Source organism: Mirounga leonina, unplaced genomic scaffold (genome assembly GCF_011800145.1).
Source record: "Mirounga leonina isolate KUSES-001 unplaced genomic scaffold, KU_Mleo_1.0 Mir_83, whole genome shotgun sequence".
In the NCBI taxonomy this organism is placed as follows: domain Eukaryota; kingdom Metazoa; phylum Chordata; class Mammalia; order Carnivora; family Phocidae; genus Mirounga; species Mirounga leonina.
This window is the reverse complement of record NW_023270826.1, coordinates 1,419,204-1,445,064: the sequence shown is the minus strand read 5'-3', so window position 1 is coordinate 1,445,064 and position 25,861 is coordinate 1,419,204. Positions and strand designations below refer to the sequence as shown.

Here is a 25,861-nt window from a genome sequence, read left to right as displayed (position 1 = left end):
TTATGTTATTGCCAGAAGTTATATCTTTATATATTGATTTCCTGCCTCACTTTTATTATTGAGTCACATTCTGAGTATGGCCTTTTACATATCTGCCCCCAGTGGTCTTTATGTATAAGACTACTGAGAACCTTGCAGTGAAGTAGAGATGAGCATACAATGGAGGGTGGTTGTAGGATCTGAGAAGAAAGTAGGGTTTGCAACAATAGTAAGTAGGAAAGAGATCTTCCAAAGCTGTAATATGGCAAAAACAAGGTTAAAATAGACTAGTAGTATTATTTTGTAACATATCATCTGGCAATATTTTGAAACTTTTAAAAGTATATATACATACTGCTTCCAATCAGATATCAGCATATTATAAAAATTATAAAATATGCTATTAAGACATTGGAAATTCCGTAGAAGCAAAATCTGTCATTTTTCTGCCTCTTCCCAATTCATACGAACACCACACCATCACTGGTTCTAGCTCTCCTTCTGTGTAGCTTTTAGAAAGCACAGAAGGCAAGGCAGTGGGAAGAACATGTTTTCCCTTCTGGAAGTATATCATTCTCTGAGGGAGTATATAGAGGTCCCCCTCAAGCTCTGCTGAGCCCTGACCTCTGTGAGTAATCACTGCTGTAGTCCAATCTTTTCATTTTATAGATGAGAAAACTGGGACTCAAAGGAACAGACTTGACCAAGATTAGTGTGATAGAACCTGAATTAAAACATATTTCCTGGGCCACCTGGCTTGATCTCAAGGTCATGGGTTCCAGCCCCACATTAGAGATTAACTTTCAAAAATTAAAAAATCTTAAAAAAAAAAAAAATTTCCTGGGGCACCTGGGTGGCTCAGTTGGTTAAGCATCTGACTTCAGCTCAGGTCATGATCTCAAGGTCCTAGGATTGAGCCCCACGTTGGGCTCCCCACTCAGCCGGGAGTCTTCTTCTCCCCCTTCCCCTCCTCGTGTTCCCTCTCTCTAATAAATAAATAAAATCTTTAAAAAAAAAAATTTCCTGGGCACCTGGGTGGCTTAGTCAGTTGTCTGCCTTTGGCTCAGGTCATGATCCTGGAGTCCTAGGATTGAGTCCCACATCAGGCTCCCTGCTCAGCAGTGCGTCTGCTTCTCCCTCTGCTCCTTCCCCTGCTCATTCCCTCTCTCTCTCAAATAAATAAGATCTTTAAAAAATATATAGTTTCTGACTTTATTCCACTCTACCATATCTCTATTAGATATCAGGACCCTGAGTTTCCTAATGTTTTTGGAAACAGTCCAATCATTCTTTTCAAAAGCACAGATGCCTACAATGCAATTTCCTCCAAGCTGTCACTAATGATTTTTATATAATTAATATAAAAAAGGAAAAACAATACTTCGGTTGCTGGCAACAGAAATTCCAGAACAAATGGGGGCACAAGAGGCAGCAACAGGATTTTTAAGTCTAAGGGTCGAGGGTGAGGTTGCTCTTCCTCACCATAAATTTCTATTTACTGTGTTAATTCACTACATTTAGAATACTATTACTACGCAATCCTTTTAGGGAAAGACCTATATTAATTACTCAAAGCACCTGGCAATATTAACTCCATGTAACTGTAATAGTTACTAAATACTGTCACTCCATACTATGGGGTAGAAAGTAAATAAAGATACTTCTTAGCAAAAACAATATACACAGAAGCCAGGAAATAGTTTCTTGTTTAATCACACGACAAGTATAACCAAAATAAAAATAACACTGAAACAAAGATTACTTATAACTCCAGAACATTTTAATTCTAAAGAGCTTTAATATATAAAAAGCCCCATCATTTCCAAGTGCCCCTCAAAAAGGGAATGAATAATCAGTCCCATCAGAGCCGGGGAAAAAAAATTTTTTAAGGTGGTGGAGGGATAAAGGTTGACAACCATTCTCTTTCAAAAAGATAAACACTGCGTCCTCAAATAACCACTTAGAATGTCACTTGATATGAACAGGCAGGAGGAAAATAACTGTCCGTATTTGCCTCATATACTGTATTGGGCAATTAAATGCCAACTCAGCTATTTAAGAATGACTTGCTAAAACATTGAAAAAATGAAAGACTTCGTCCTTGTCATAGACTGCCACTTCAGTGGAACATTCGGTGCACATGACTGGGTGGTAGATTTCTTCCACTTGCGCCTCGGCCTGCTCTGCAGCATCTTCATGGTTAGACCTCATTTTCTTATGGCCTCGCCTTTTCTTCCTGTTCTCTGGGATTTTGTATCTTAGAACCTCCTCTTTGTTGACAGAACAATTCATCACAAACATTGCTCTATACTGAGTTTTGTAGGATTCGTGCCTAAGAGGAAAATGAAATAGAGAATTTGGATTTGCATTCTATTTTAATAGGTTATCCATTTAGATCAAAAAAATTTTATTGAAGTATAGCTGACACAGTGTTACATTAGTTTCAAGTGTACAACACAGTGATTTGAGAAGTTTACACATTACGCTATACTCACCACGAGTGTAGCTACCATCTGTCAAGGTACAATGTTATTACAATTATCACTGTATTTTATCCCCATGACTTATTCACTCCATACCTGGAAGCCTGTATCTCCCACTCCCCTTCACTCATTTTGGCCATCCCCCACCTTGCTCCTCTCTGGCAACCATCAGTTTGTTCTCCGTAATTATGGGTCTGTTTCTGCTTTTCATCTGTTCGTTTTGTTTTTTAGATTCTATGTATAAGTGAAATCATAGAGTATTTGTCTTTCTCTGACTTATTTCACTTAGCATAATACCCTTTAGGTCTATCCATGTTGTCACAAATGGCAAGAGCTCATCCTTTTTTATGGCTGAGTAATATTCCACTGTGTATATATACCATATTCTCTTTATCTATTCATCGATCAAAGCACACTTGGGTTGTTCTCATATCTTGCCTACTGTAAATAATACAATACACACAAGGCTGCGTATATCTTTTCGAATTACTCTTTTCATTTTCTTTGGATAAATACTCAGTAGTGGAGGGGCACTTGGGTGGTTCAGTCGTTAAGCGTCTGCCTTCGGCTCAGGTCATGATCTCAGGGTCCAGGGATCGAGCCCCACATCGGGCTCCCCGCTCAGCGGGAAGCCTGCTTCTCCCTCCCCCACTCCCTCTGCTTGTGCTCCCTCTCTCGCTGTGTCTCTCTTGGTCAAATAAATAAATAAAATCTTTAAAAAAAATAATAAAACGCAGTAGTGGAATGAGTGCATCATAGGTTATTTCTGTTTTTAATTTTTTGAGGAACATCCATACTGTTTTCCACAGTGACCATGCCAATTTACATTCCCACCAACACTGCAAAAGGGTTTCCTTTTCTCCACATCCTCACCAATGCTTTTTCTTTTCTTTTTGATTTTAGCCATTATGACAAGTGTAAGATGATATCTCACTGTGATTTTGAGTACATTTCCCTGCTGATTAATGATGTTGAGCATCTCTTCATGTGTCTGTTGGACATCTGTATGTCTACTTTGGAAAAATGTCTATTCAGGACTCTGCCCATTTTAATCAGATTATTTGGGCTTTCTGGTGTTGAGTTGTATCAGTTCTTTATATATGTTGGATAGCAATTCCGTATCGAATAGAGCATTTGCAAATATCTTCTCCCATTCCATGAGTTGTCTTTTCATTTTGTTGATGGTTTCCTTCACTGTGCAGATTTTTATTTTGGCGTAATCTCAACAGTTTATTTTTGCTTTTATTTCCCTTGCCGCAGGAGACATGTCTAGAAAAATGTTGCTATGGCTGATGTCAAAGAAACTACTGCCTATGTTCTCTTCTAGCAGTTTCATGTTTCAGGTCTCACATTTAGGTCCTTAATCCATTTTGAATTTATTTTTGTGTATGGTGTTAGAAAGTGGTCCAGTTTTCCCAGCACCATTTATTAAAGAGACTGTCTTTTTTTCCCCATTGTATATTCTTGCCTCTCCATATGGTGAAAATTTGAGAACACAAAAAACTTACTGAAATACAACCAAAATAAAAACATGAGAACAAAATGGGAAATTTAAAGAAATGTTAAGAGTTATTTTAAGAATAGGAAAAAACTTGTTAATAGAGAATAATTTAAAGAATGAGGGGTGCCTGGGTGGCTCAGTTGTTGACTGTCTGCGTTTGGCTCAGGTGGTGATCCTGGGGTCCTGGGATCGATCAGGTTCCCCACTCAGCAGGGAGCCTGCTTCTCCCTTTCCCACTCCCCCCGCTTGTGTTCCTTCTCTCGCTTTGTCTCTGTCAAATAAATAAATAAAATCTTAAAAAAAAAAAAAAGAATATATCCTCTTTTCTACTGCTTTAAAAGTAACTTTTATCTCTGAAAAAATTATTTGCTCTTCAAACTTAGAAAGACAAGAAACTTGAGAGCTAATGTTTAAACGATCTTTGTCTTTTCACACTGTGGCCTGAAACTCTGCCCTCCTCTCATTACAAGTGGTGCCATTCTTGGGGCGCCTGGGTGACTCAGTCAGTTAAGCATCTGCCTTCAGCTCAAGTCATGATCCTGGGGTCCAGGGATCAAGCCCCAATTCGGGCTCCCTGTTCAGCAGGGAGCCTGCTTCTCCCTCTGCTCCTCCCCCCACTTGTGTTCTCTCTCTAATAAATAAATAAAATCTTTTTTAAAAATTAAATTAAAAAGGGTGCCTGGGTGGCTCAGTTGGTTAAGCGACTGCCTTCAGCTCAGGTCATGATCCTGGAGTCCCGGGATCGAGTCCCGCATCGGGCTCCCTGCTCGGCAGGGAGTCTGCTTCTCCCTCTGACCCTCCCCACTCTCATGTGCTCTCTCTCATTCTCTCTCTCTCAAATAAATAAATAAAATCTTTAAAAAAAGAAAAAAAATTAAATTAAAAAAAACAAGTGGTGCCATTCTTGTCACCATTTTAGTAAAAGAAAACTTAAAGAGCTTCTGACTTTACAATGTCTACTCTTGGCTTTACTCCAGCAGTCCACAGAATAGATACTGCTTCATTTGTTCTCCTCAAACATTCAATATTTTCCTACTTCTTTCCCCACCTAATAAGTTGGTTTTTTTCCCCCTTAAACCTCATGCAACAGAAATATCTATCTGGCTAAACACAGTGAACTCAAATTATACTTTCATTAGTTCCAAAAGTTGATCTCCACCACCACCACCACCACCACCCACCAGGAATTTAGACTATGCAAGCTGGTACTTCTCCAAGTAAGACTGTAAAAATTTCATTTATACTCCACTGGATTGGAATCCTGTATTAACATGGAATGCAATTTTTACCAAGGCCAATTTCTATTGTTACATTATAAAACAACTTCTTTTGAGTATAGGAACTCTATAATAACACGGTTTAATTTGCAAGAGAAACAACTGAAGTACAAAAACATTTGACTTTTTCTGCATTTCATAAACATGCTGAGTGTCAACTTATATACAAAAACCTTAAGAGTTCATATGGAAAGCACAAAATTTAATTGCTGCAGATGATCAAAAACCTCAAGCTTGGGACACCTGGGTGGCTCGGTCGGTTAAGCATGTGCCTTCAGCTCAGGTTATAACCCCAGGGTCCTAGGATCGAGCCCCACATCGGGTTCCCTGCTCGGCAGGGAGCCTGCTTCTCCCTCTCCCTTTGCCTCTCCCCCTGCTTGTGCTCTCTCTCACTATCTCTGACACTATCTGTCCCTCTCTATCAAATAAATAAAATCTTAAAAAAAAAAAAACCCTCAAGTTAGCTAATAAGGTAAACTATATCTGGTTATTCATTAGTTCCTAGAACAAATCCACCACCTACTTAGTTTGTTTCATCACTTAGTTTCAGTTAACTTGATTCAAAACATGGACTAAGCTAAGCATTTATGAGGCCACCAGAAAGAGGGGGGAAAAAAAAGGAAAAAGGAAAAGGGTTAGTTAGAGTATATTTGATTAAAAGAATGAAGGGGGGCGCCTGAGTGGCTCAGTCCACTGAGTGTCCAACTCGATCTCAGCTCAGGTGTTCATCTCAGGGTCATGAGTTCAAGCCCCACATTGGGCTCCACTTAAAATAAAAGTGGAGCCTACTTAAAATAAAAAATTTCTTAAAAGAGAATGAAGGAAAAAAACTCACGATCATCTCAATTGATTCAGAAAAAGCATTTGATGAAATTCAACACCTATTCATGGTAAAAACACCCAATAAACTAAAAACAGAAGGAAATTTCCTCAATACAGTAAAGGCCATATATGAAAAATCCACAGCTAACATCATATTCAATGATGAAAGAAAATTTTTCCTCTAAGATCAGGCCGAGACTAAAAAGTCCTGCTTTTACCACTTCTATTCAACATAGTACTGGAAGTTCTAATCAGAGCAATTAGCTAAGAAAAAGAATTAAGAGGCATCCACACTTGGGCGCCTGGGTGGCTCAGTCGTTAAGCATCTGCCTTCGGCTCAGGTCATGATCCCAGGGTCCTGGGATCGAGTCCCATATCGGGCTCCTTGCTCCGCGGGAAGCCTGCTTCTCCCTCTCCCACTCCCCTGCTTGTGTTCCCTCTCAGGCTGTGTCTCTCTCTGTCAAATAAATAAATAAATTCTTTAAAAAAAAAAAAAAAAAAAAGAGGCATCCACACTGGAAAGGAAGAAGTAAAATTATCTTTGCTCACAGATGACATAGTTGCATGATACTGTGAAAGTAGTTAATGTCACTGAATTGTACACTTAAAATGGTTAAAATAGGGAACAAGAGTACCAACTCTCACCACTCCCATTCAACACTGTACTGCAAGTCTAGCCAGGGCAATCAGGCAAGAAAATCAAATAAAAGATATCCAAATAGGAAAGACAGTTGTATGTATCTCTGTCTGCAGCTGACATAATCTTTTACACAGAGAATTTTACAGACTCCACCAAAAAAAAGTTAAAATAAATATGAGGGGCGGGTGGGTAGCTCAGTCAGTTGGGCATCTGCCTTCAGCTTGGGTCATGATCCCAGCATCCTGGGATCAGGCCCCACATGGGGCTCCCTGCTCAGTAGGAAGCCTTCTTCTCCTTCTCCCTCTCCCTCTGCCACTCTCCCTGCTTGTGCTCTCTCAAGCTCTCTCTCTCAAATAAATAAATAAACAAAATTTTTAAAAAATGATAAATAATAAAATAAAATAAATATGAAATTCAGGAAAGTTTCAGGATACAAAACCAATACACAAAGATCTACTGTGTTTCTGTACATTAACAGTAAACTATCTGAAAAAGAAATTAAGAAAACAATCCCATTCATGATGCCATCCAAAATAATAAAACACTTGGAAATAAATTTAACCAAGGAGGTGAGAGATTTATACACTGAAAACTGTAAGACATTCATGAAAGAAATTGAAGAAATTCAAGTAAATGGAAAGATATCCCATGTGCATGCATCAGAAGAACTACTATCATTAAAACGTCCATACTACCCAAAGCCATCTAAGTCAACGCAATCTTACCAAAATTCCAATGGCATTTTTCACAGAAATAGAAAAAAGCCTGAAATGTATGGGATCACAAAAGACCCCAAATAGCCAAAGCAACCTTGAGAAAAAACAACAAAGCTGGAGGCATCACACTTCCCAATTTCAAACTGTACTACAAAGCTATAGTTACCAAAACAGTATGGTACTGGCATAAAAACAGACTCACGGACCAATGGAACAGAACAGAGAGCCCAGGAATGAACTCACACATACACAGTTAACTAATATTTGACAAGGGAGCCAAAATTATTCAATGCCAGATAATCTCTTCAGTAAATGATTTTGGGAAAATTGAATATTCACATGCAAAAGAATGAAACTGGACTCCTGTCTTACTCTACTCACAAAAATAAACTTGAGGGGCACCTGGGTGGCTCAGATGGCTAAGCATCTGCCTTCGGCTCAGGTCATGATCTGCAGGTCCTGGGATCGAGCCCCACATCAGGCTCCCTGCACAGTGGGGAGTCTGCTTCTCCCTCTCCCTCTGCCTCTTCCCCTACTTGTGCTCTGTCTTTCTCTCTCAAATAAATAAAATCTTTAAAAAAAATAAAAAATAAAAATAAACTTAAAATGGATTAAAGACTTAAATGTGAGACCTGAAATTGTAAAACTACTCAAAGAAAACATAGCGAAAAAGCTCAACATGGGTCTTGGCAATGACTTTTTGGATAAGCACAGCAACAAAAGCAAAAATAAACAAGTGGGACTACAACAAGCTAAAAAGCTTCAGCATAGCAAAGAAACCATCAACAAAAGGAAAAGGCAACCTACGGAATGGGAGAAAATATTTGTAAATCATGTATCTGATAAGGGGTTAATATCCAAGAAACTCATACAACTCAAAAGCAAAATAAAATAAAATAAAATAAAAATTGGCAAAGGATCTGAACATTTTTTCCAAAAAAGATATACAAATAGCCAACAGGTACGTGAAAATGTGTTCATCATCCTTAATCATCAGGGAAATGCAAATCAAAACTATAGTGAGGTATCACCTCACACCTGTTAGAATGTCTGATTCTAGGAATAGGCTATTAATAAAAACACAAGAGAAAACAAAAGTGAATCCTTGTGCATTACACGTGGAATATAAACTGGTATAGCCACTCTGGAAAACAGTATGGAGGCTCCTCAAAATATTAAAAATAGAACTACCATATGATCCAGCAATCCCACTTCTAGGTATGTATCTGAAGGAAATGAAATCACTATCTCAAAGAGATGTCTGAACCCTTCCCCCGGCCAGGTGATCAAGATCAACATTAACAGTCATAAATCTGTTGATTTTTTTGTTGTTGATAGTCCGTGCCCTTGATCATCATGTTGTACACTTCAAACTTACACAATGTTATATGTCAATTACACCACAGTAAAGCTAGGAAAAGATTTTAAATTTTTAAATGGTCTAGTTGACAATAAGTTGAATATCCAAATGATGCACTCTTTAATGAAAAATTTTTAATGGTTAAAATAGTAAATTTTATGTGTATTTTATCACAATTTTTTTAAAAGAGTGTATTTGACAGATTATGTCATTCCACAACATATATACAGTTTCACTGAATCCTTGTCAGCACTAGTAAGTGCTTTATTAGAAAAACTATTTGTAACAGAACTACATATAACCAAAATTATTTGTATAAAAATCAGTCATGAAGCAGCAAGGATATAGGAGGAGAGAACTTTATCAGAATTCCTAAGTATAGAGGCACCTAGGTGGCTCAGTCAGTTAAGCCTCTGCCTTCGGCTCAGGTCATGATCCCAGGGTCCTGGGATCAAGCCCTGCATTGGGCTTCCTGCTCAGAGAAGAGCCTGCTTCTCTCTCTTCTTCTGCCACTCCCCCTGCTTGTGCTCTCTCTCTCCATCAAATAAATAAATAAAATATTAAAAAAAAAAAAATTCCTAAGTATATACCTCAAAAGTCTATTTGATTTAAACAAAAGACCACCAAGTTTTTTTTTCATTGTGTGTGTGTGTGTGTGTGTGTGTGTGTGTGTGTGTGTGGTCACCCTTTATTCATTACCTTTGGCAATCAAGACATAGTGTGGTCATGCAAGCAGGGCAATTCAAGACAGCATCACTATTTGGAACAGGCTGCTGTTGTTGATGTGGCCTCTGTATTCCAAAACCATGGTAGCTAGAATAGAAAAAGAAAGGGGGGGGGGAACACACACACACACATGAAAGTCAGATCCTGATTCTCTTTTTTTTTTTTTTAAATAGGCTCCACGTCCAACATGGGGCTTGAACTCACAACTCCAAGATTAAGAGTCACATACTCTGGGGCATTTGAATGGCTCAGTTGGTTAAGCGTTGAACTCTTGATTTCAGCTCAGGTCATGACCTCAGGGTTGTGAGATCAAGCCCCATGTCAAGCTCCACTCTGGGCGTGGAGCCTGCTTAAGATTCTCTCTCTCCCTCTCCCTCTGCCCTTCCCCACCCCTCTCTCTCTCTCCCCCTCCCTTAAAAAAAAAAAAAAGTCACATGCTCTACCAACTGAGCTAGCCATGTGCCCCCAAGATCTTGATTTCTAATGCCACCCTCCAATAAAAGAAACTAGTACTCCTAAGAGAAATGACTGATCCTAGGAATAGGCATACAAAATGAACCTGGAGCATCTTGTACTGCCAGAAAGTAAGGAAGTGCTCAAAAACAATGAAGTAGATATGTCAAGGGTCCACAAAGTCAGCTGAAAGAGTTCCCAATGGCCAAAGCTGAAACAATTAGAACAACATAATAAAGCAGTATTGGATTATAACCCAAAGTATAAATAAATACCCATGAGTCCATACTGATATAAACGACTGAATGAATGAATGACTGAATGAGGGAGGGAGGGAGAACAGACAAATCTCCCATATGGAAGAATAATTTATGAAGATACTCTCCCCTCAAGGAAGTGGAGCATTAACTCCCCACTCCTCAAGTCTGGGCTGCACATAGGGACCTTCCTTCCAAAGAGTACAGTATGGAAAGGAGGAGTGAAGAGTAACTTTACAGTAGAGAAACCTGCCAAACAATTTCTCACCAAGGTGATCAAGGTCAACAATCATAAATCATGTTGACAATATGTGCCCTTGATTACAATGTGATGAAAATGGCACTTTATCTCTGTGGTCTTCCTCACCAAAACCCATAATCCCAGTCTAATCATGAGAAAAACATCACACAAATTCCAACAAAGTGGCCTCCTACAATATACCTGACCACTACTCCCAAACACTGTTAAGGTCGTTAAAACCAAGGAAAGTCTGAGAAACTGTCATAGCCAAGAAGAGCCTAAAGAGACATGACAACTAAAAGTACCACGGTTATCCCGGATGGGCTCTTGGAATCGAAAATGCGCAGTAGGTAAAAACTAAGAAAACCTGAATAAAGAATGGACCTTAGTTTATAATAATGTATCAATACTGGTTCATTAATTGTGACAAATGTACATATTAATGTAACACGTTAATAACAGGTGAAACTGTGTGTGTGTGTGTTGTTGTGGGAGGGTATATGGGAATTCTGTATTATCAGCTCAATTTTTCTGTAAATTGAAAACTATTCTAAAAAATAAAGTCTCGGGGGGGGCGCCTGGGTGGCTCAGTTGGTTAAGCGACTGCCTTCGGCTCAGGTCATGATCCTAGAGTCCCGGGATCAAGTCCCACATCGGGCTCCCTGCTCAGCAGGGAATCTGCTTCTCCCTCTGACCCTCCCCCCTCTCATGCTCTCTCTCTCTATCTCATTCTCTCTCTCAAATAAATAAATAAAATCTTTAAAAATAAATAAATAAAGTCTTGGGGATGGGAGGGATGGGGTGGCTGGGTGATGGTATGTGCTATGGTGAGCGCCGTGAATTGTGTAAAACTGATAAATAACAGACCTGTACCCCTGAAACAAATACATTATATGTTAATAAAAAACAAATAAAATTAATTACTTTAAAAAAATAAAGTCTCTTGGGGCACCTGGGTGGCTCAGTCAGTTGAGAGTCCAACTTTTGGTTTCAACTTGTGTCATGATCTCGTGGGTGGTGGGACCGAGCCCGGCATCGGACTCCCTGCTCAGCGGGAAGCCTGCTTCTTCCTCTCCCACTCCCCTTGCTTGTGTTCCCTCTCTCACTGTCTCTCTCTCTCTCTGTCAAATAAATAAATAAAATCTTTAAAAAAAAAAGGGGGGGGGCGCCTGGGTGGCTCAGATGTTTAAGCGTCTGCCTTCGGCTCAAGTCATGATCCCAGCGTCCTGGGATCGAGTCCCGCATCGGGCTCCCTGCTCCTTGGGAGCCTGCTTCTCCCTCTGCCTCTCTCTCTCTCTCTCTGTCTCTCATGAATAAATAAATAAAATCTTTAAAAAAAAAAAGGCCTAAGTGCTTAAAGACTTTTGTCTGTTTTGCTCCTTGTTGCATTCAAGAATCTAGAACAGTATCTAGTACATAGTAAGTGTTCAATAAACATTTGCTGATTGCAAAAATATAGCACAAATCTACTTATGAAGGTACTAAAGTATAAAAGTACATGTTCTTGGGCGCCTGGGTGGCTCAGTTGGTTAAGCGACTGCCTTCGGCTCAGGACATGATCCTGGAGTCCCTGGATCAAGTCCCGCATCGGGCTCCCTGCTCGGTGGGGAGTCTGCTTCTCCCTCTGACCCTCCCCCCTCTCATGTGCTTGCTCTCTCTCATTCTCTCTCTCTCAAATAAATAAATAAAATCTTTAAAAAAAAAAAAAAGTACATGTTCTTAAAAGGGACTTATGGTAAATTCCCGAAACTGAACAACAAATGATAAATCATTTGGCATTACTTCCCAAACTCTTTACATGTCTCTGGGGGAAAAATACTGAAAACATGTGGTACATATTTATAACTGTTGTTAAATCCCTCCAATGCTTAGCAGATTTCAAAACCCAAACCCAAGTAACATATTCACTCAATAGATACTTAATGAGTGCCCATTTAACAAAGTGCAAGATGTCTGGGATATAGCAGTGAACAAGACAGGCATGATCACTGCCCCTGTGGCACTGAAAATGTAGTGAATTTATTATTTTAAGTTGCTTTCTGTGGTCTTAAAAGGCAACTACTGCTTGATGCAGGAATGTGAATAAAGCAATAAAATGTTATTTCTTCTCAAGACTATAAAACAAAAGGGGCACCTGGCTGGCTCAGATGGTAGAACATTTGACTCTTGATCTTGGGGTCGAGTTCAAGCCCTGAGTATAGAGTTTACTTAAAAAAAAAAAAAAAAAAAAAACACACACACACACACACACACACCATTTTTTTAAAGATTACAGAATGATAAAAATACATTCCATCTAACCTCACTGACAAATTCTGTTACCAGAATCAAGAGCTACACTGGGGCGCCTGGGTGGCTCAGTCGTTAAGCGTCTGCCTTCGGCTCAGGTCATGATCCCAGGGTCCTGGGATCGAGCCCCGCATCGGGCTCCCTGCTTGGCGGGAAGCCTGCTTCTCCCTTTCCCACTCCCCCTGCTTGTGTTCCCTCTCTCACTGTGTCTCTCTCTGTTAAATAAATAAAATCTTTAAAAAAAAAAAAAAAGAAAAGAATCAAGAGCTACACTGTAATTTCCTTAACTATCTCAGGATCATTCATAGCACTCAAAATGTTCATTTTACACTGGGGTAATCAAAAAGTATTCATTAAATAAAGGCAAGGTGCAGCTGGAGGAAATGGTGCAGAGGTAAAACCGGGAGAAGAAAAAAGACCAAAGTGGGACACTGGAGGCTAAAAGGTAAGGTACAAACACCCAACAACATCAAATTCTCTCTGGACTTAAAAATACTTGATTTATCTTTTGTTGTTCAGTGTTCAAGAGCTTACCATCCTGGCCCCGACTACCTTAGCTGAATCAAAGCTTCCTAGAGTAGGACTCCAGGGTTTGCATTTCATTCTTCTGAGGTGATTCTGAGGCACAGCCAGGAGAGGGAAGCACTGGGTAACAGTGGTATACTGCCTAGCTTTTAGTTTTATGACAAACCAACCTTGGTAAAATCAACCTGGAAAACAAGTACGGCATTTCCTCTTGGAATGATGAAAATGGTTTTGAAAAACAGAGGTGGTAGTTACATAACACTGTGAATATACTAAATGCCACTGAATTGTTCACTTAATTTTAAATTAATTAAATGATTAATTTTAAGTTATGTGAATGTCACCTCAATTTTTTAAAAAATCAAATTTGGGGCACCTGGGTGGCTCAGTCGTTAAGCATCTGCCTTCGGCTCAGGTCATGATCCCAGGGTGCTGGGATCAAGTCCCACATCGGGCTCCCTGCTCTGCGGGAAGCCTGCTTCTCCCTCTCCCACTCCCCCTGCTTGTGTTCCTGCTCTTGCTATGTCTCTCTCTGTCAAAAAAATAAGTAAAATCTTTAAAAAAATAAAAATAAAAAATAAAATTTGTGGGGCACCTGGGTGACTTAGTCAAGCGTCTGCCTTCAGCTCAGGTCATGATCCCAGGGTCCTGGGATCGAGCCCCGCGTCAAGCTCCCCACACAGCAGGGCGTCTGCTTCTCCCTCACCCTCTGCCACTCCCTACCCCCCACCCCGCCTAACTCATGCTCACTCTGTCTCTCTCTCAAATAAATAAAATCTTTAAAAAATCAAATTTGTAAATAGTTAAAAGGAACAATTCAGATATAAAATGTAACATCCACTCTTCATCCACATAAATGTTTTATCTCCAAATAATTTTAAATTCTATTTGAGAAAAGTCAGCTTTGTTTCTTGAATGGAGAGACTGACCACAGCAGTTCGAATTCAACAACAGTTTTTTAAAAATAAATCATCTGACAGGCGCCTGAATGGCACAGTCAGTTAAGCATGTGACACTTGGTTTCAGCTCAAGTGGTGATCTCAGGGTGGTGAGATCAGGCCCCGCGTCAGGCTCCATGCTCAGAGCGGAATCTGCTTAAGACTCTCTCCCCATCTCTTTCTGCCCCTCTCCACCAAACTCATTCTCTCTCTCTCTAAAATAAATAAGTAAATCTTTTAGAAAAATTTAAAAAAATAAATCATTTGACTGAAATTTGCTGGTAATTTTCAAAATAAATAATTGAGGTTTTTTTCCAAAATTCTTTTTTTATGTATGTATGTCTGTATGAACATATACACATACATTCAAAATGTGAATGTAGGGGCGCCTGGGTGGCTCAGTCATTGAGCGTCTGCCTTCAGCTCAGGTCATGATCCCGGGGTCCTGGGATCGAATCCCACACTGGGCTCCCTGCTCTGCAGGAAGCCTGCTTCTACTTCTCCCTCTCCCCCTGCTTGTGTTCCCTCTCTCACTGTCTCTCTCGCTGTCAAATAAATAAATAAAATCTTTAAAAAAAAAAAAAAAAAGGTGAATGTAGTGAAAATCATCTTTTAATCCTTTTTCTCCAAAGATTCTAAACATTTGAGTTCAGTTCTTACCCTCTTCTCTGCGCATCAACCCAGGCCTGATCCCTGCTATCTTTTTCAGGGTCATAGAGTAGCTCATCATTTGTTGGAATCCTGTGTCGGTTTTTCTTTTTCTTCTTGGTCACCTGTGCTAATTTTGAAAATGTTAAGGATATGGCTAGGTATCATGTCTAAAGCACACACTTCTTTAATACAGAACGCAGAACCTTCAGCTACATTTTTTTTCCTATGTATATTTTCCTTAAAAAAAATTTTTTAACTATTCCTCCAAATAAAGTTCTTGTCCAATTAATAAGGGATTAAAATGAAGATGACAGAGGAGGAAAAAACTGTTTCTTCACTAAAAACATGTTATCTCAAGAACTGAACTCAAATAATGAGAATTCAGTCTCAGAAAAGCTACTCAAAGTAAACCAAGACCAGAAACTTTTTGATGTTATAAATTCTCAACAAGTTCCCATATAGAAAATGCTACTGAAATCAGAATAAAAGTATTTCAGGGTCCCTGGGTGGCTCAGTCGTTGAGCGTCTGCCTTTGGCTCAGGTCATGATCCCGGGTCCTGGGATCGAGTTCCGCACTGGGCTCCCTGCTCAGCGGGAAGCCTGTTTCACCCCCTGCCTGCCTTTCCTTTCCCCCTGCTTGGGTGCTCTTGCTCTCTGACAAATAAATAAGTAAAATCTTAAAAAAAAAAAAAAAAATCAGAATAAAAATATTTCAAAAATGAGTGAAAAAAACAGGGGCACCTGAGTGGTTCAGTTGGTTGGGCATCCGACTCTTGATTTCAGCTTGCATCATGATCTCAGGGTCATGAGATCAAGCCCCATGTCAGGCTCCACACTTAGGGTCAGCCTGCTGGAGGTTCTCTCTCCCTATGCCTCTGCCCCTCCCCCAACTCACACAAGTAGGCATGCACGTGCACAGTCTCTCTCTCTCTCTCTCTCTAAATAAATAAAATCTTTAAAAAAAAAGATGAAAAACCACTACGGTTATCCACATGCGCTAGACTTTTAACGTACTTAAGTAGGTTAATATTTAGGTAATAATATATAAAAATATTATTTCTTGGGGTGCCTGGGTAGCACAGTCAGTTGAGCATCTAATTGTTTCTTTACCATATAAATGTGTTACTTGTGCATGCCAGTGTAATTCCTGATATAACTAAATCAATTTTAACTCTTATTATGTTCACCTTTGCTCACATTTTATACAAAATCAATTCCAGAGAACAGAGAAGCCGATAAAAAAGCAATGAGTTAGAAAAACTTCTGCAAAATATAAAGATTATCTAAATTTCTATATTTTCTGTAAAAATACAGAAACTATTTGTCAGCGTGAAAGCAAATGTTGCTGAGCTAAGGAACTTTAAGGAAGAGGGGGGCCACAAGCCCTGAGGAAGTCAGGACTGAGTCAGGACACACTCTCCCTCACCCCTGGAATGCCCATGCAGCATCCTTGCTGGTCCCATGTCCTCATATGTGCATTCCCATCAATTCCTGCTTTTGTTTTCACATCAACAGCCTACAATTTCTTAAAAGATAAAATTCAGAGGGAAATTCTAATATCCAATAATTGTCAGGTAAACCTTTTTTCTACAAAATGTAACAGCTAAACCTGGTAAACATGCTACTTACCTGTTTTGTCTTCATCCTCAGAATCAGAATCAAAATATATATCATCATAGTACTTTGTCAGAGCTGTTCCAACTTTTCCAGTTCCTGAGGAAGACCCTATTTACATAAGGGCAGTTTACAGACTAAACCATACACAATTGACAAGAAAAAAAATCTCAATTTATTCTTCCATCACCTCAAAGTAATTATCAACTCATTCCCAATCTCATTTGGATGAAAAAATACTTCCACATCAATGACTTACTGAATTTCTGTGCCCTATGCAATTACAGAGAACTATAATTGTTAATTACAGTAATGAAGTGTTCCAAATCATGAGAAAATTTTTCTCTCACCCTCTCACAAATCTGATTCAATAAAATAGCCTATTTCTAGGTTGCCACCATACATATCTCTACCTTTCAGCCATGCAGTACACTGTTAAGGACAGGAAATAAACATCTCGTTGTAAGGGACTTCAGGGGAAGAAAATAAGAGCCCTACAGAGAGGCAGGGGGGCATGATTCAAGGACACACTCTTCTCTTCTCAGTTGTGCCTAGTGCCATGACTCACACTATATTCATGTCATCACATGCCTGTGTCCCTAATTCTTCCTCTTAATTAACATCTTCTTTTGCTTTTATTATTACTATTACATATGCTTTCAGTTCCTAACATGGAAACCAAAGCTGAGGCACAAATCAGTTTTTGGGTCAGGTACACTTTACATAAAAACGAAGTATCAAAATGAAGTATGTTTCATTACTTACTAACTTTCATTACTTACTTACTAAAATGAGACAGGAATTTGTGGTGACCATTCAATCTGCTATATCAGTGCTATATAACCCTAAAAATACCTCTATAAGCTCGTGTGTCTTTTTTATCCTGGGGTAAAAATTACAAAAGGAAATCATGCAAGTAAACAATACTAATAGTGTCATTTCAACAACACAGGAAAATTCTTCACTAGTCATCAAAGAAAACTATGCTCAAGTTGCCAAACATATTTATTCATTCACAATAAATATTTATTGAGCACCTGCTCAAAGTGCTGGTGACACAACAGAGCATAAGGTTCCTGCCCTTGTGGAACTTAGAAAAATATCTATATGAAAATCTAACTAAAAGTTTACCTGTTTCCAGAGAGGATAACTTGTCCTCCATTGTTTTTATGGTGGAATTTAATTCGGCTTCCATTTCTTTTTCAAATTCATCTTCACTAGATGATTCACTTTCGCCAGTAAGACATTCTCTGATGAGTTTTCGTTTTTGGTCAGGAGTTCCATGTAAAAGCACATCCACTTCATCTTCAGAACTAGTATGCATTTAAATCATAAGACATATGAATACTAAAGAATTAAAATAACTTGAAACTCCCATCATCTCACTGCCCAACAATTTTAAGTTTTAAAAGGTTGCATTTATGTATCATATTACACACAGCTATTCTCATTTTTTTTTTTTTTAAAGATTTTATTTATTTATTCATGAGAGACAGAGAGAGGGACAGAGGCAGAGGGAGAAGCAGGCTCCCTGCGGAGCAGGGAGCCCGATGCGGGACTCGATCCCAGGACCCTGGGATCATGACCTGAGCCGAAGGCAGACGCTTAACCGACTGAGCCACCCAGGCGTCCCAGCTATTCTCATTTAAAGATCAACCATTTCTCGGGGCACCTGGTGGGGGCTCAGTCAGTTAAGCAGCTGCCTTAAGCTCAGGTCATGATCTCAGGGTCCTGGGATCAAGCCCCCTCCCCACCCCGGGGTCGGGCTCCCTGCTCAGCAGGGAGTCTGCTTCTCCCTCCCGCTTTGCCCACCCCCTCATGTGCTCTCTCTCTCTCAAATAAATAAATAAAATCTTAAAAAAAAATAAAGATCAACCATTTCTACATATTTCCAAATGTATTTCTTTTTTTTTTTTTTAAGATTTTATTTATTTATTTGACAGTGAGAGAGAGCGCACAAGCAGGGGGAGCGGCAGGCAGGCAGAGGGAGAGGGAGAAGCAGGCTCCCCACTGAGCTAGGAGCCCGATGCAGGACTCGATCCCAGGACCCTGGGATCATGACCTGAGCTGAAGGCAGCCGCTCAACCAACTGAGCCACCCAGGCGCCCCTCCAAATATATTTCTAATGTCCACATAATATTTCCTCTTATAGATGCTATACATTTATTTCTCTTTGCTATTACACTACAATGACTATCTCTGTAGGGTATATGTAATTTTGCATCTGTTGATTTCCTTAGGATAAATGTCTAGAATTAGACATAAAAACATCTTTCTAACTTCTTGAATTATCACACTGTTTTCCAAAAGTATTGCACCAATTCATAATTCCATCAGCAATGAAAAGTTTACTTCGTACAACTGCGAGTTTTTTAAAACTCTGAGCACTTAAATAAAACTTAATATATGTAACCAATATACAGCTAGTATACCCAAACAAAATGTTAACAGATAGTAATTAGATGTTACAATTCTAAAGGCATAATGCTACAGAGAACTATAAAGAGAAAGTTAAATTATATTACAAATTCTCCTGAGCAATTACTGCCAATCTACTTGGCCTTTTGCACTAGGTTTCCCATCAATAACAATATGACAGAATTAAACCAGGTATCAGAAAGAACGAAATGTTATCAAAACGAATGAAACACCGAAGATATTTTTTAATACAACCAATAGTTCATAAATAATGTTCAATTACTTGTGGTCTGATGAATAGTTACAGACTACCTCTGGTTTTTGTTTCTCTATTTTCTTCTTCTAGAACAATGCTTTTAAGCCTCCAACGGAAGGTAAATCTGAAAAATGCAATTCACACCATTCAGTTTTGCTAATGATAGAGGCCTTAGCCAGATTCTACTCCCAAGAGAATTCCCATCTAACATTCCTCATCCTGACCCATATACTTCCTCTTTTACCACTATATTCATTTGGGTCCTCTTAACTCTGCCTGTCCCACCATATCCTAAGATCTCCAGGCCTCCAAACTCTTTTATTTCGTTCTACTCTTAATCCTGCTGCTAGAATGTCAGTCCTAAAAAACTCTCATCACATCACTACCCAATTCTGAAAGAAATCATCCATGGCCAAATCTCTGAACACAGCATTCAAAAGAGCCTTCCCCATTTGGTTTCAACTTATCTTTCCAACCTTACCTCTCACCCCTGAATTACGCCAGTGGTCTCCAACTGGGGGCCATTTTGCCCTCCAGAGAACATACGGCATAGCTAGACATTTTTGACTGTCACAACTAGAGGTGGGAGGATGGGCTACTGGCATCTAGTGGGTAGCAGTCAGGGATACTGCTAAACATCCTACAGTGCACAGAACAGCCTCCCACAACAAACTTATCTGATCCAAGATGTCAATGTTACTGAGGCTGAGAAACTCTGATCTATCCTATATTCCAGTGTTTCAAAAGTGTGCAAAGTAGATTATCTTAAGGAGTATGAGGATGGGGTGCCTGGGTGGTTCAGTCGTTAAGCGTCTGCCTTCGGCTCAGGTCATGGTCCCAGGATCCTGGGATCGAGCCCCACATCGGGCTCCCTGCTCAGCAGGAAGCCTGCTTCTCCCTCTCCCACTCCCCCTGCTTGTGTTCCCTCTCTCGCTGCATCTCTCTCTGTCAAATAAATAAATAAAATCTTTAAAAAAAAAAAAAAAGGAGTACCAGGATAGACAGGCCACTAAATAAGACAGTTTCTTATAAAACTAAACACGTAACTACCATACAACCCAGCAATCACACTCCTTGGCCTTTATCCCAGAGAAATGAAAACTTACATTCACACAAAAACTTGAACATGAATGTTTAGAGATCCTTTATTCGCAAAAGTCAAAACGAGAAATGATTAGATATCCTTCGGGCGCCTGGGTGGCTCAGTTGGTTAAGCGACTGCCTTCAGCTCAGGTCATGATCCTGGAGTCCCAGGATCGAGTCCCACATCGGGCTCCCTGCTCGGCAGGGAGTCTGCTTCTTCCTCTGACCCTCCTCCCTCTCATGCTCTCTGTCTCTCATTCTCTCTCTCTCAAATAAATAAATAAAATCTTTAAAAAAAAGAAATGATTAGACATCCTTCAATAAGGGAATGGTTAAAACAAATGTGAAATAGTCGTCAGCAATAAAAAAGGAATGATTTACTGATACCTACAACAATGTGGATGCATCTCCAGAGAATTGTGCTGAATGAAAAAAGCCAATCCCAAAAAGTTACATACTGCATGATTCCATTTATATAATATTCTTAAAAAGGACAAAATCATAGAAGTGGAGAACAGATTAATGGTTACCAGCATTTAAGTAGGGCATGGTGGGGCAGGAAGTTGGCAATGAGGGATCCTTGTAGTAATGGAAATGTTCTATATTTTGACCACATTAATGGCTACCCCAGTTGTGATATTATACTAAAGTTACTAATGTTAACATTGAGGGAAACTGGGGCGCCTGGGTGGCTCCAGTCGTTGAGCGTCTGCCTTCGGCTCAGGTCATGGTCCCAGGGTCCGGGGATTGAGCCCCACATCAGGCTCCCTGCTCTGCAGGAAGCCTGCTTCTCCCTCTTCCACTCCCCCTGCTTGTGTTCCCTCTCTCGCTGTGTCTCTCTGTGTCAAATAAATAAATAAATAAATAATCTTTTAAAAAAAAATTGAGGGAAACTGGGTAGAGGGGACACAGAATCCCTCTGTATTATTTTTTGTTTTACTTTTCTTGTGACATAATTTACTGTCATAACGTGGACGGAACTAGAGGGTATTATGCTAAGCGAAATAAGTCAATCAGAGAAAGGCAATTATCATATGATCTCACTGATATGAGGAATTTGAGAAAGAAGACAGGATCATAGGGGAAGGGAGAGAAAAATGAAACAAGATGAAACCAGAGGGGGAGACAAACCATAAGAGACTCTTAATCTCAGGAAACAAACTGAAGGCTGCTGGAGTGGAGGGGGGTGGAAGAGATGGGGTGGCTAGGTGATGGACACTGGGGAGGGTATGTACTATGGTGAGCACTGCAAATTGTATAAGACTGACGAATCACAGACCTGTACCCCTGAAACAAATAATACATTATGGTAATTTTTTAAAAATTTACTAAAAAAAATAAATAAAAAATTTACTGTCATAAATTCATGCATTTAAATATAAAATTCACTGATTTTTTTTCTATATACTATTTCTTACAACTACATGTGAACCTACCTCAAAATAAAGTTTAGTTTTTTAAGAAAAAGATTAAATCACAAGGCAAGAGAGTTATTTTTATTACAAATTTTCTCTACTCCTTGTGATTATTTCAAGAAGGTCTCGGCATTTAGCACCACTAGGTGAGGCAATGCAGCCTGGGCCGTGTACATTCTTGCTGAGTGTGTCAAGAACGCAAGGTTCTCGCCACTCTTCACCCAGGCCATTTCTCAGGGTTCTGTTTGCAGTGTGCAACCTTGAGGGATAAGGTGATGTCTCTCTCCAGGAGAAAGAGCAAGCTTATTTACTGACTGCTGTAAAGGAAGTGGATTTTCCAAGCTCGAGTGGTCCTTAGCCATGATGCAAGCCACTGAATGTGTAGCATCCACCTGGGCCTCTCCGTGCAACCCCTGTAGGAGCTGGGAGGTAACAGCAACCAACACGATCATGATGCTCATGCTGCTTGCGCTGTGAGTAGTCCCTGACCCACCAGTCTCATATCTTCTGCCAGGTTCCATGAACTGGCTATAAAATATTAGCTTATAAGTAGGGTAAAATCAAATCCTGACAGACACGTCTTAAACACCTCTCGAATCTCTCCAATCTCCCTTTTTAAGACAACAAGCACTGGATTCAGAGCCCTGAGCAGGCAATACTGTCTAATACCACTGTTCCATTTTCACAGTATTTATTCTTACATTTACCTTACCAGTGGCAACTGTCACAGGATTAGAGAGCTTCTTTAAAGAAACTTAACCCCCCCCCTAAAAAAAGAAAAGAATTTTAACAACAAAAATCTTAAGGAAAAATATTAAATAAGTTGTAACACGGGTGAATATGAAGATGGTAATGGCTGAATAACTCACGTCCAGGAAATACTGCTATATTTCAATCAAACTGAATTACTAACTGAGGCCTACTAATTGATATAGCTCCTTTCACAGACCAGACCCATTACCTAAAACTCACAGGAAATCTTAGAATCCATCCTCATTCCCCACAAGAGAAATCTTCACAGCAGTCCAAGCTCCCAAGCCTACAACCCGTCCCCAGGATAATATGAGGAAACATTATGACTGGAAGAAGGACAGTTTCACAAAAAGCTTAGTTGGACAGAATGTTTTAGAGTTTATGGCCAGGATCTGTTGCCAGCTTTTAAAAAAAAACAGATAAATGTGTCAGGAAATCTCTTGCCAACATAACTGCAAGTTTCGTCCAGGTAGGGTTAATCCCTCCTTTCTGGAAATTTCCCTGGAACTTCATTTGTGTCTATCTCAGGTCCTCCTTTTCTACAATAGTCTTGAGAGATAACATGCTTATTTCCAAGACAGATATGTTCCGAGATACGTCTTATTTCCCCTACTACACTGAGAGCCTATAGAAAACTGTAGCCTTGAGAAAGCATACAATGGGTGCTCAAAAAAAGCCTGCTGTAGGGGCGCCTAAGTGGCTCAGTCGTTAAGCGCCTGCCTTCTGCTCGGGTCATGATCCCAGGGTCCTGGGATCGAGCCCCGCACCGGGCTCCCTGCTCAGCGGTGAGCCTGCTTCTCCCTCTGCCACTCCCCCTGCTTGTGTTCCTGCTCTCACTATCTCTCTCTGCGTGTCAAATAAATAAAATCTTTTAAAAAAGAAAAGAAATTCTAGGGGCGCCAGGGTGGCTCAGTCGGTTAAGCGGCTGCCTTCCGCTCAGGTCATGATCCCAGGGTCCCGGGATCGAGCCCCACAACGGGCCCCTTGCTCAGCGGGAAGCCTGCTTCTCCCTCTCCCTCTGCCTCCTGCTTCCCCTGCTGTGCTCTCGCGCTCTCGCTCTCTCTCTGTCAAGTAAATAAATCTTAAAAAAAAAGCCTGCTGAGTATTCCCTTGCCTGCTAAGTATCCCCTTATTTCTGTTAATGGCAGTTTAGTCTTCAAGAGGGTCACTTCACATTAAGTCCCACTAGTCTCACAACATACTTAAGATACAGCTATTATATTTCCTTTTTACAGATGAGGAAAACCAGCGTAAGTGACTTGCTTTCTCTCACACTGCCAGTAAGCTGCAGAGGCAGGATTCGATCCCAAGGCTTTTGAAGACTTAACGCGTAATTCCAGAACATCCCGGTACCCTGCGCCGGTGTCGGCCCCGCCTCCCCGGGGCTGCGCAACCTCACCAGAACCCCCCTCGGCGTCCCACAGGCGACAGCGGGACGCGACAGGCGCCCGAACCGCTCGGCCGAGGGTCAGCAAGGGCCTAGCAGGCGCAGCGACTGGAGGAGGCTAAAGCCTGGCCTCGGCCCGAAGCCTCGGAAGCCGGGACGGGGCAGGGGCCCACCTGCTCAAAGCGGGTTCCTCGTCGCTAGGCTCTTCAACTGCGTAGGGGTCGTAGTCATCCTGGAGCCGGTTCATGGTGGCCTGCACCCTCCGACACCGACTACAGGCGTCCGCACAGCAACTGTTTACACCGCAGGTCCCCCCGCTAAAGAGTCCGCAACTCCACTTCCGCCCACACTTCCTGCTCTCCTTGTGCGTCTGCGCAGATCGTCTCAGTGAGGGGGCGGGGAGAGAGGACGGGTCTTAGTCTCGCCGCCGCGATGCGCGGCTTCCACTTAACCCGGACACAGCTGCCTAATTGCCGATACTAGGAATCGGCACCCTCCTAACTGGCAGTCTACGAGATGAGCGCTCTGTGTGCAGTGTCTCACGTCGTGACGTAAAGAAGCAGAAATCTAGATGCTGAGGGACATGCAGCCAGAAATCTGGACCAGTAGGTCCCCAGACACTGACACCTGCTGTCCCTCCAACCTTCAAGCCTCAAGCCCTTTTGCCTTCTTTTACCGCGCGACTGTCTCACCTTCACCACTATTCGCTCCTCGGTCTCGCTTTGGCCCGACTGTCTACTGAAAAGTTGCTAGGCTGTGACCAGTTAATTCCTAATTACCTTATCTTGGCCTCTTCTCAGTTCCAACTTTTGATTGGCCCTTGTCCGGTTCCGCTCAATACTTGAGATGAGGTAGATGATAACTTGAGATAAGGCCACTTGATTGTGAAACTGTTTGCTGCCCTGTTTCTGTACTGGCCTGTTCTCAAGCTCCTGTCCCTCTTAATGATCCCATTCAGATAACGACCCGTTTTATTTGGTCCTTGCCCTCTCCTCAGGTACCATAACGGATTTCCAGTTGCCTGGGTAGATACTCTCCACCGCTGCCCCACTGGCCATTCAATCAATATAGCCCAAACCCAACTCAGCATCTTCCACCCCATTTCTATACCTCAGTAAATAGCTATTTTGACTCTTGATTTCTGCTCATATCACTTCCTCCATCCTTACAACTCCTATAGACTTGAATCTTGGTTGACTCCTTCCTCTGTCCCTCCATGAGCCCTCGATTCCCAAGTCCTATGCTCGCTTAGTTACGTCTCTTTCATGCACATCCCATCTCCCCACCTTTCACCCTGACTACTGATATACTCTCCTAATTGACAGCCTTGTTTGCTTTTCTTGCCTCTCCAGTCTCTGCCACTCTCCACTGGCAGAGTAACCCTTTCCAACACAGCTTTGGTCTGGACAATTACCTTCCTAAAAAGTCCTAATAGTTTGGGGTGCCTGGATGGCTCAGTCGGTTAAGTGTCTGCTTTCGGCTCAGGTCATGATCCCACAGTCCTGGGATTGAGTCCCACGTTGGGCTCCTTGCTCAGAGGGGAGCCTGCTTCTCCCTCTCCCTCTGCCCCTCCGCGCCCCGCTCATGCTCTCTCTCGATCTCACTCTCACTCTTTCATTAATAAATTTAAAAAATATTTTTTTAAAAGTCCTATACTTCGGGCGCCTGGGTGGCTCAGATGGTTAAGCGTCTGCCTTCGGCTCAGGTCATGATCTCAGGGTCCTGGGATCGAGTCCCGCATCGGGCTTCCTGCTCCTTGGGAGCCTGCTTCTCCCTCTGCCTCTCTCTGTCTCTAATGAATAAATAAATAAAATCTTTAAAAAAAAAAAAAGTCCTAGAGTTCACCTTTACCTGCTGATCTATTCATCTTATCTTGCTGTATTCTTGGCTCTCCACAATGCTTCAAAACATCATGCCAAACTGATGTCCCTACACATATCCAACACAATTTGCTGACTCAAGAGTATGTCCAAGAAAAGAAAAGAGAGGAAAAGAAAGGAATGGAAAGGAAAGAAAAGAAAAGGAATGGAAAGGAAAGGAAAGGAAAGGAAAGGAAAGGAAAGGAAAGGAAAGGAAA

At 41.0% G+C, this 25,861-nt stretch overlaps 1 protein-coding gene across 2 annotated transcripts; it reads right to left on the bottom strand.

Moving 5' to 3' along the window:
* Positions 1-1,674: 1,674 nt before the first annotated feature.
* On the bottom strand, positions 1,675-24,133 carry LOC118002824 (E2F-associated phosphoprotein). Of its 2 annotated transcripts, XM_034993421.1 has the most exons (6): positions 23,958-24,133; positions 17,604-17,785; positions 16,488-16,583; positions 14,868-14,985; positions 9,478-9,591; positions 1,675-2,311 (listed from the first exon to the last, which is right to left on the bottom strand). In XM_034993421.1, the coding sequence occupies exons 1-6, from the start codon at positions 24,029-24,031 to the stop codon at positions 2,035-2,037; spliced, it is 861 nt and encodes a 286-aa protein (XP_034849312.1). In that variant the 5' UTR covers positions 24,032-24,133; the 3' UTR covers positions 1,675-2,034. The 2 variants fall into 2 exon arrangements, with proteins under 2 accessions (XP_034849312.1, XP_034849313.1); XM_034993422.1 differs by lacking the exon at positions 14,868-14,985.
* Between the last annotated feature and the right edge of the window lie 1,728 nt (positions 24,134-25,861).

Coding starts and splice junctions, on each gene's coding strand:
- LOC118002824 (XM_034993421.1), bottom strand. CDS start 24,031: ATGAACCGGCTCCAGGATGACTACGACCCCTACGCAGTTGAAGAGCCT. Junction 14,986..16,487: donor TGAGGATGAAGACAAAACAG/GTAAGTAGCATG, acceptor TTTCAAAATTAG/CACAGGTGACCAAGAAGAAA. Junction 2,312..9,477: donor CTATGTCTTGATTGCCAAAG/GTAATGAATAAA, acceptor TTTTCCTCTTAG/GCACGAATCCTACAAAACTC.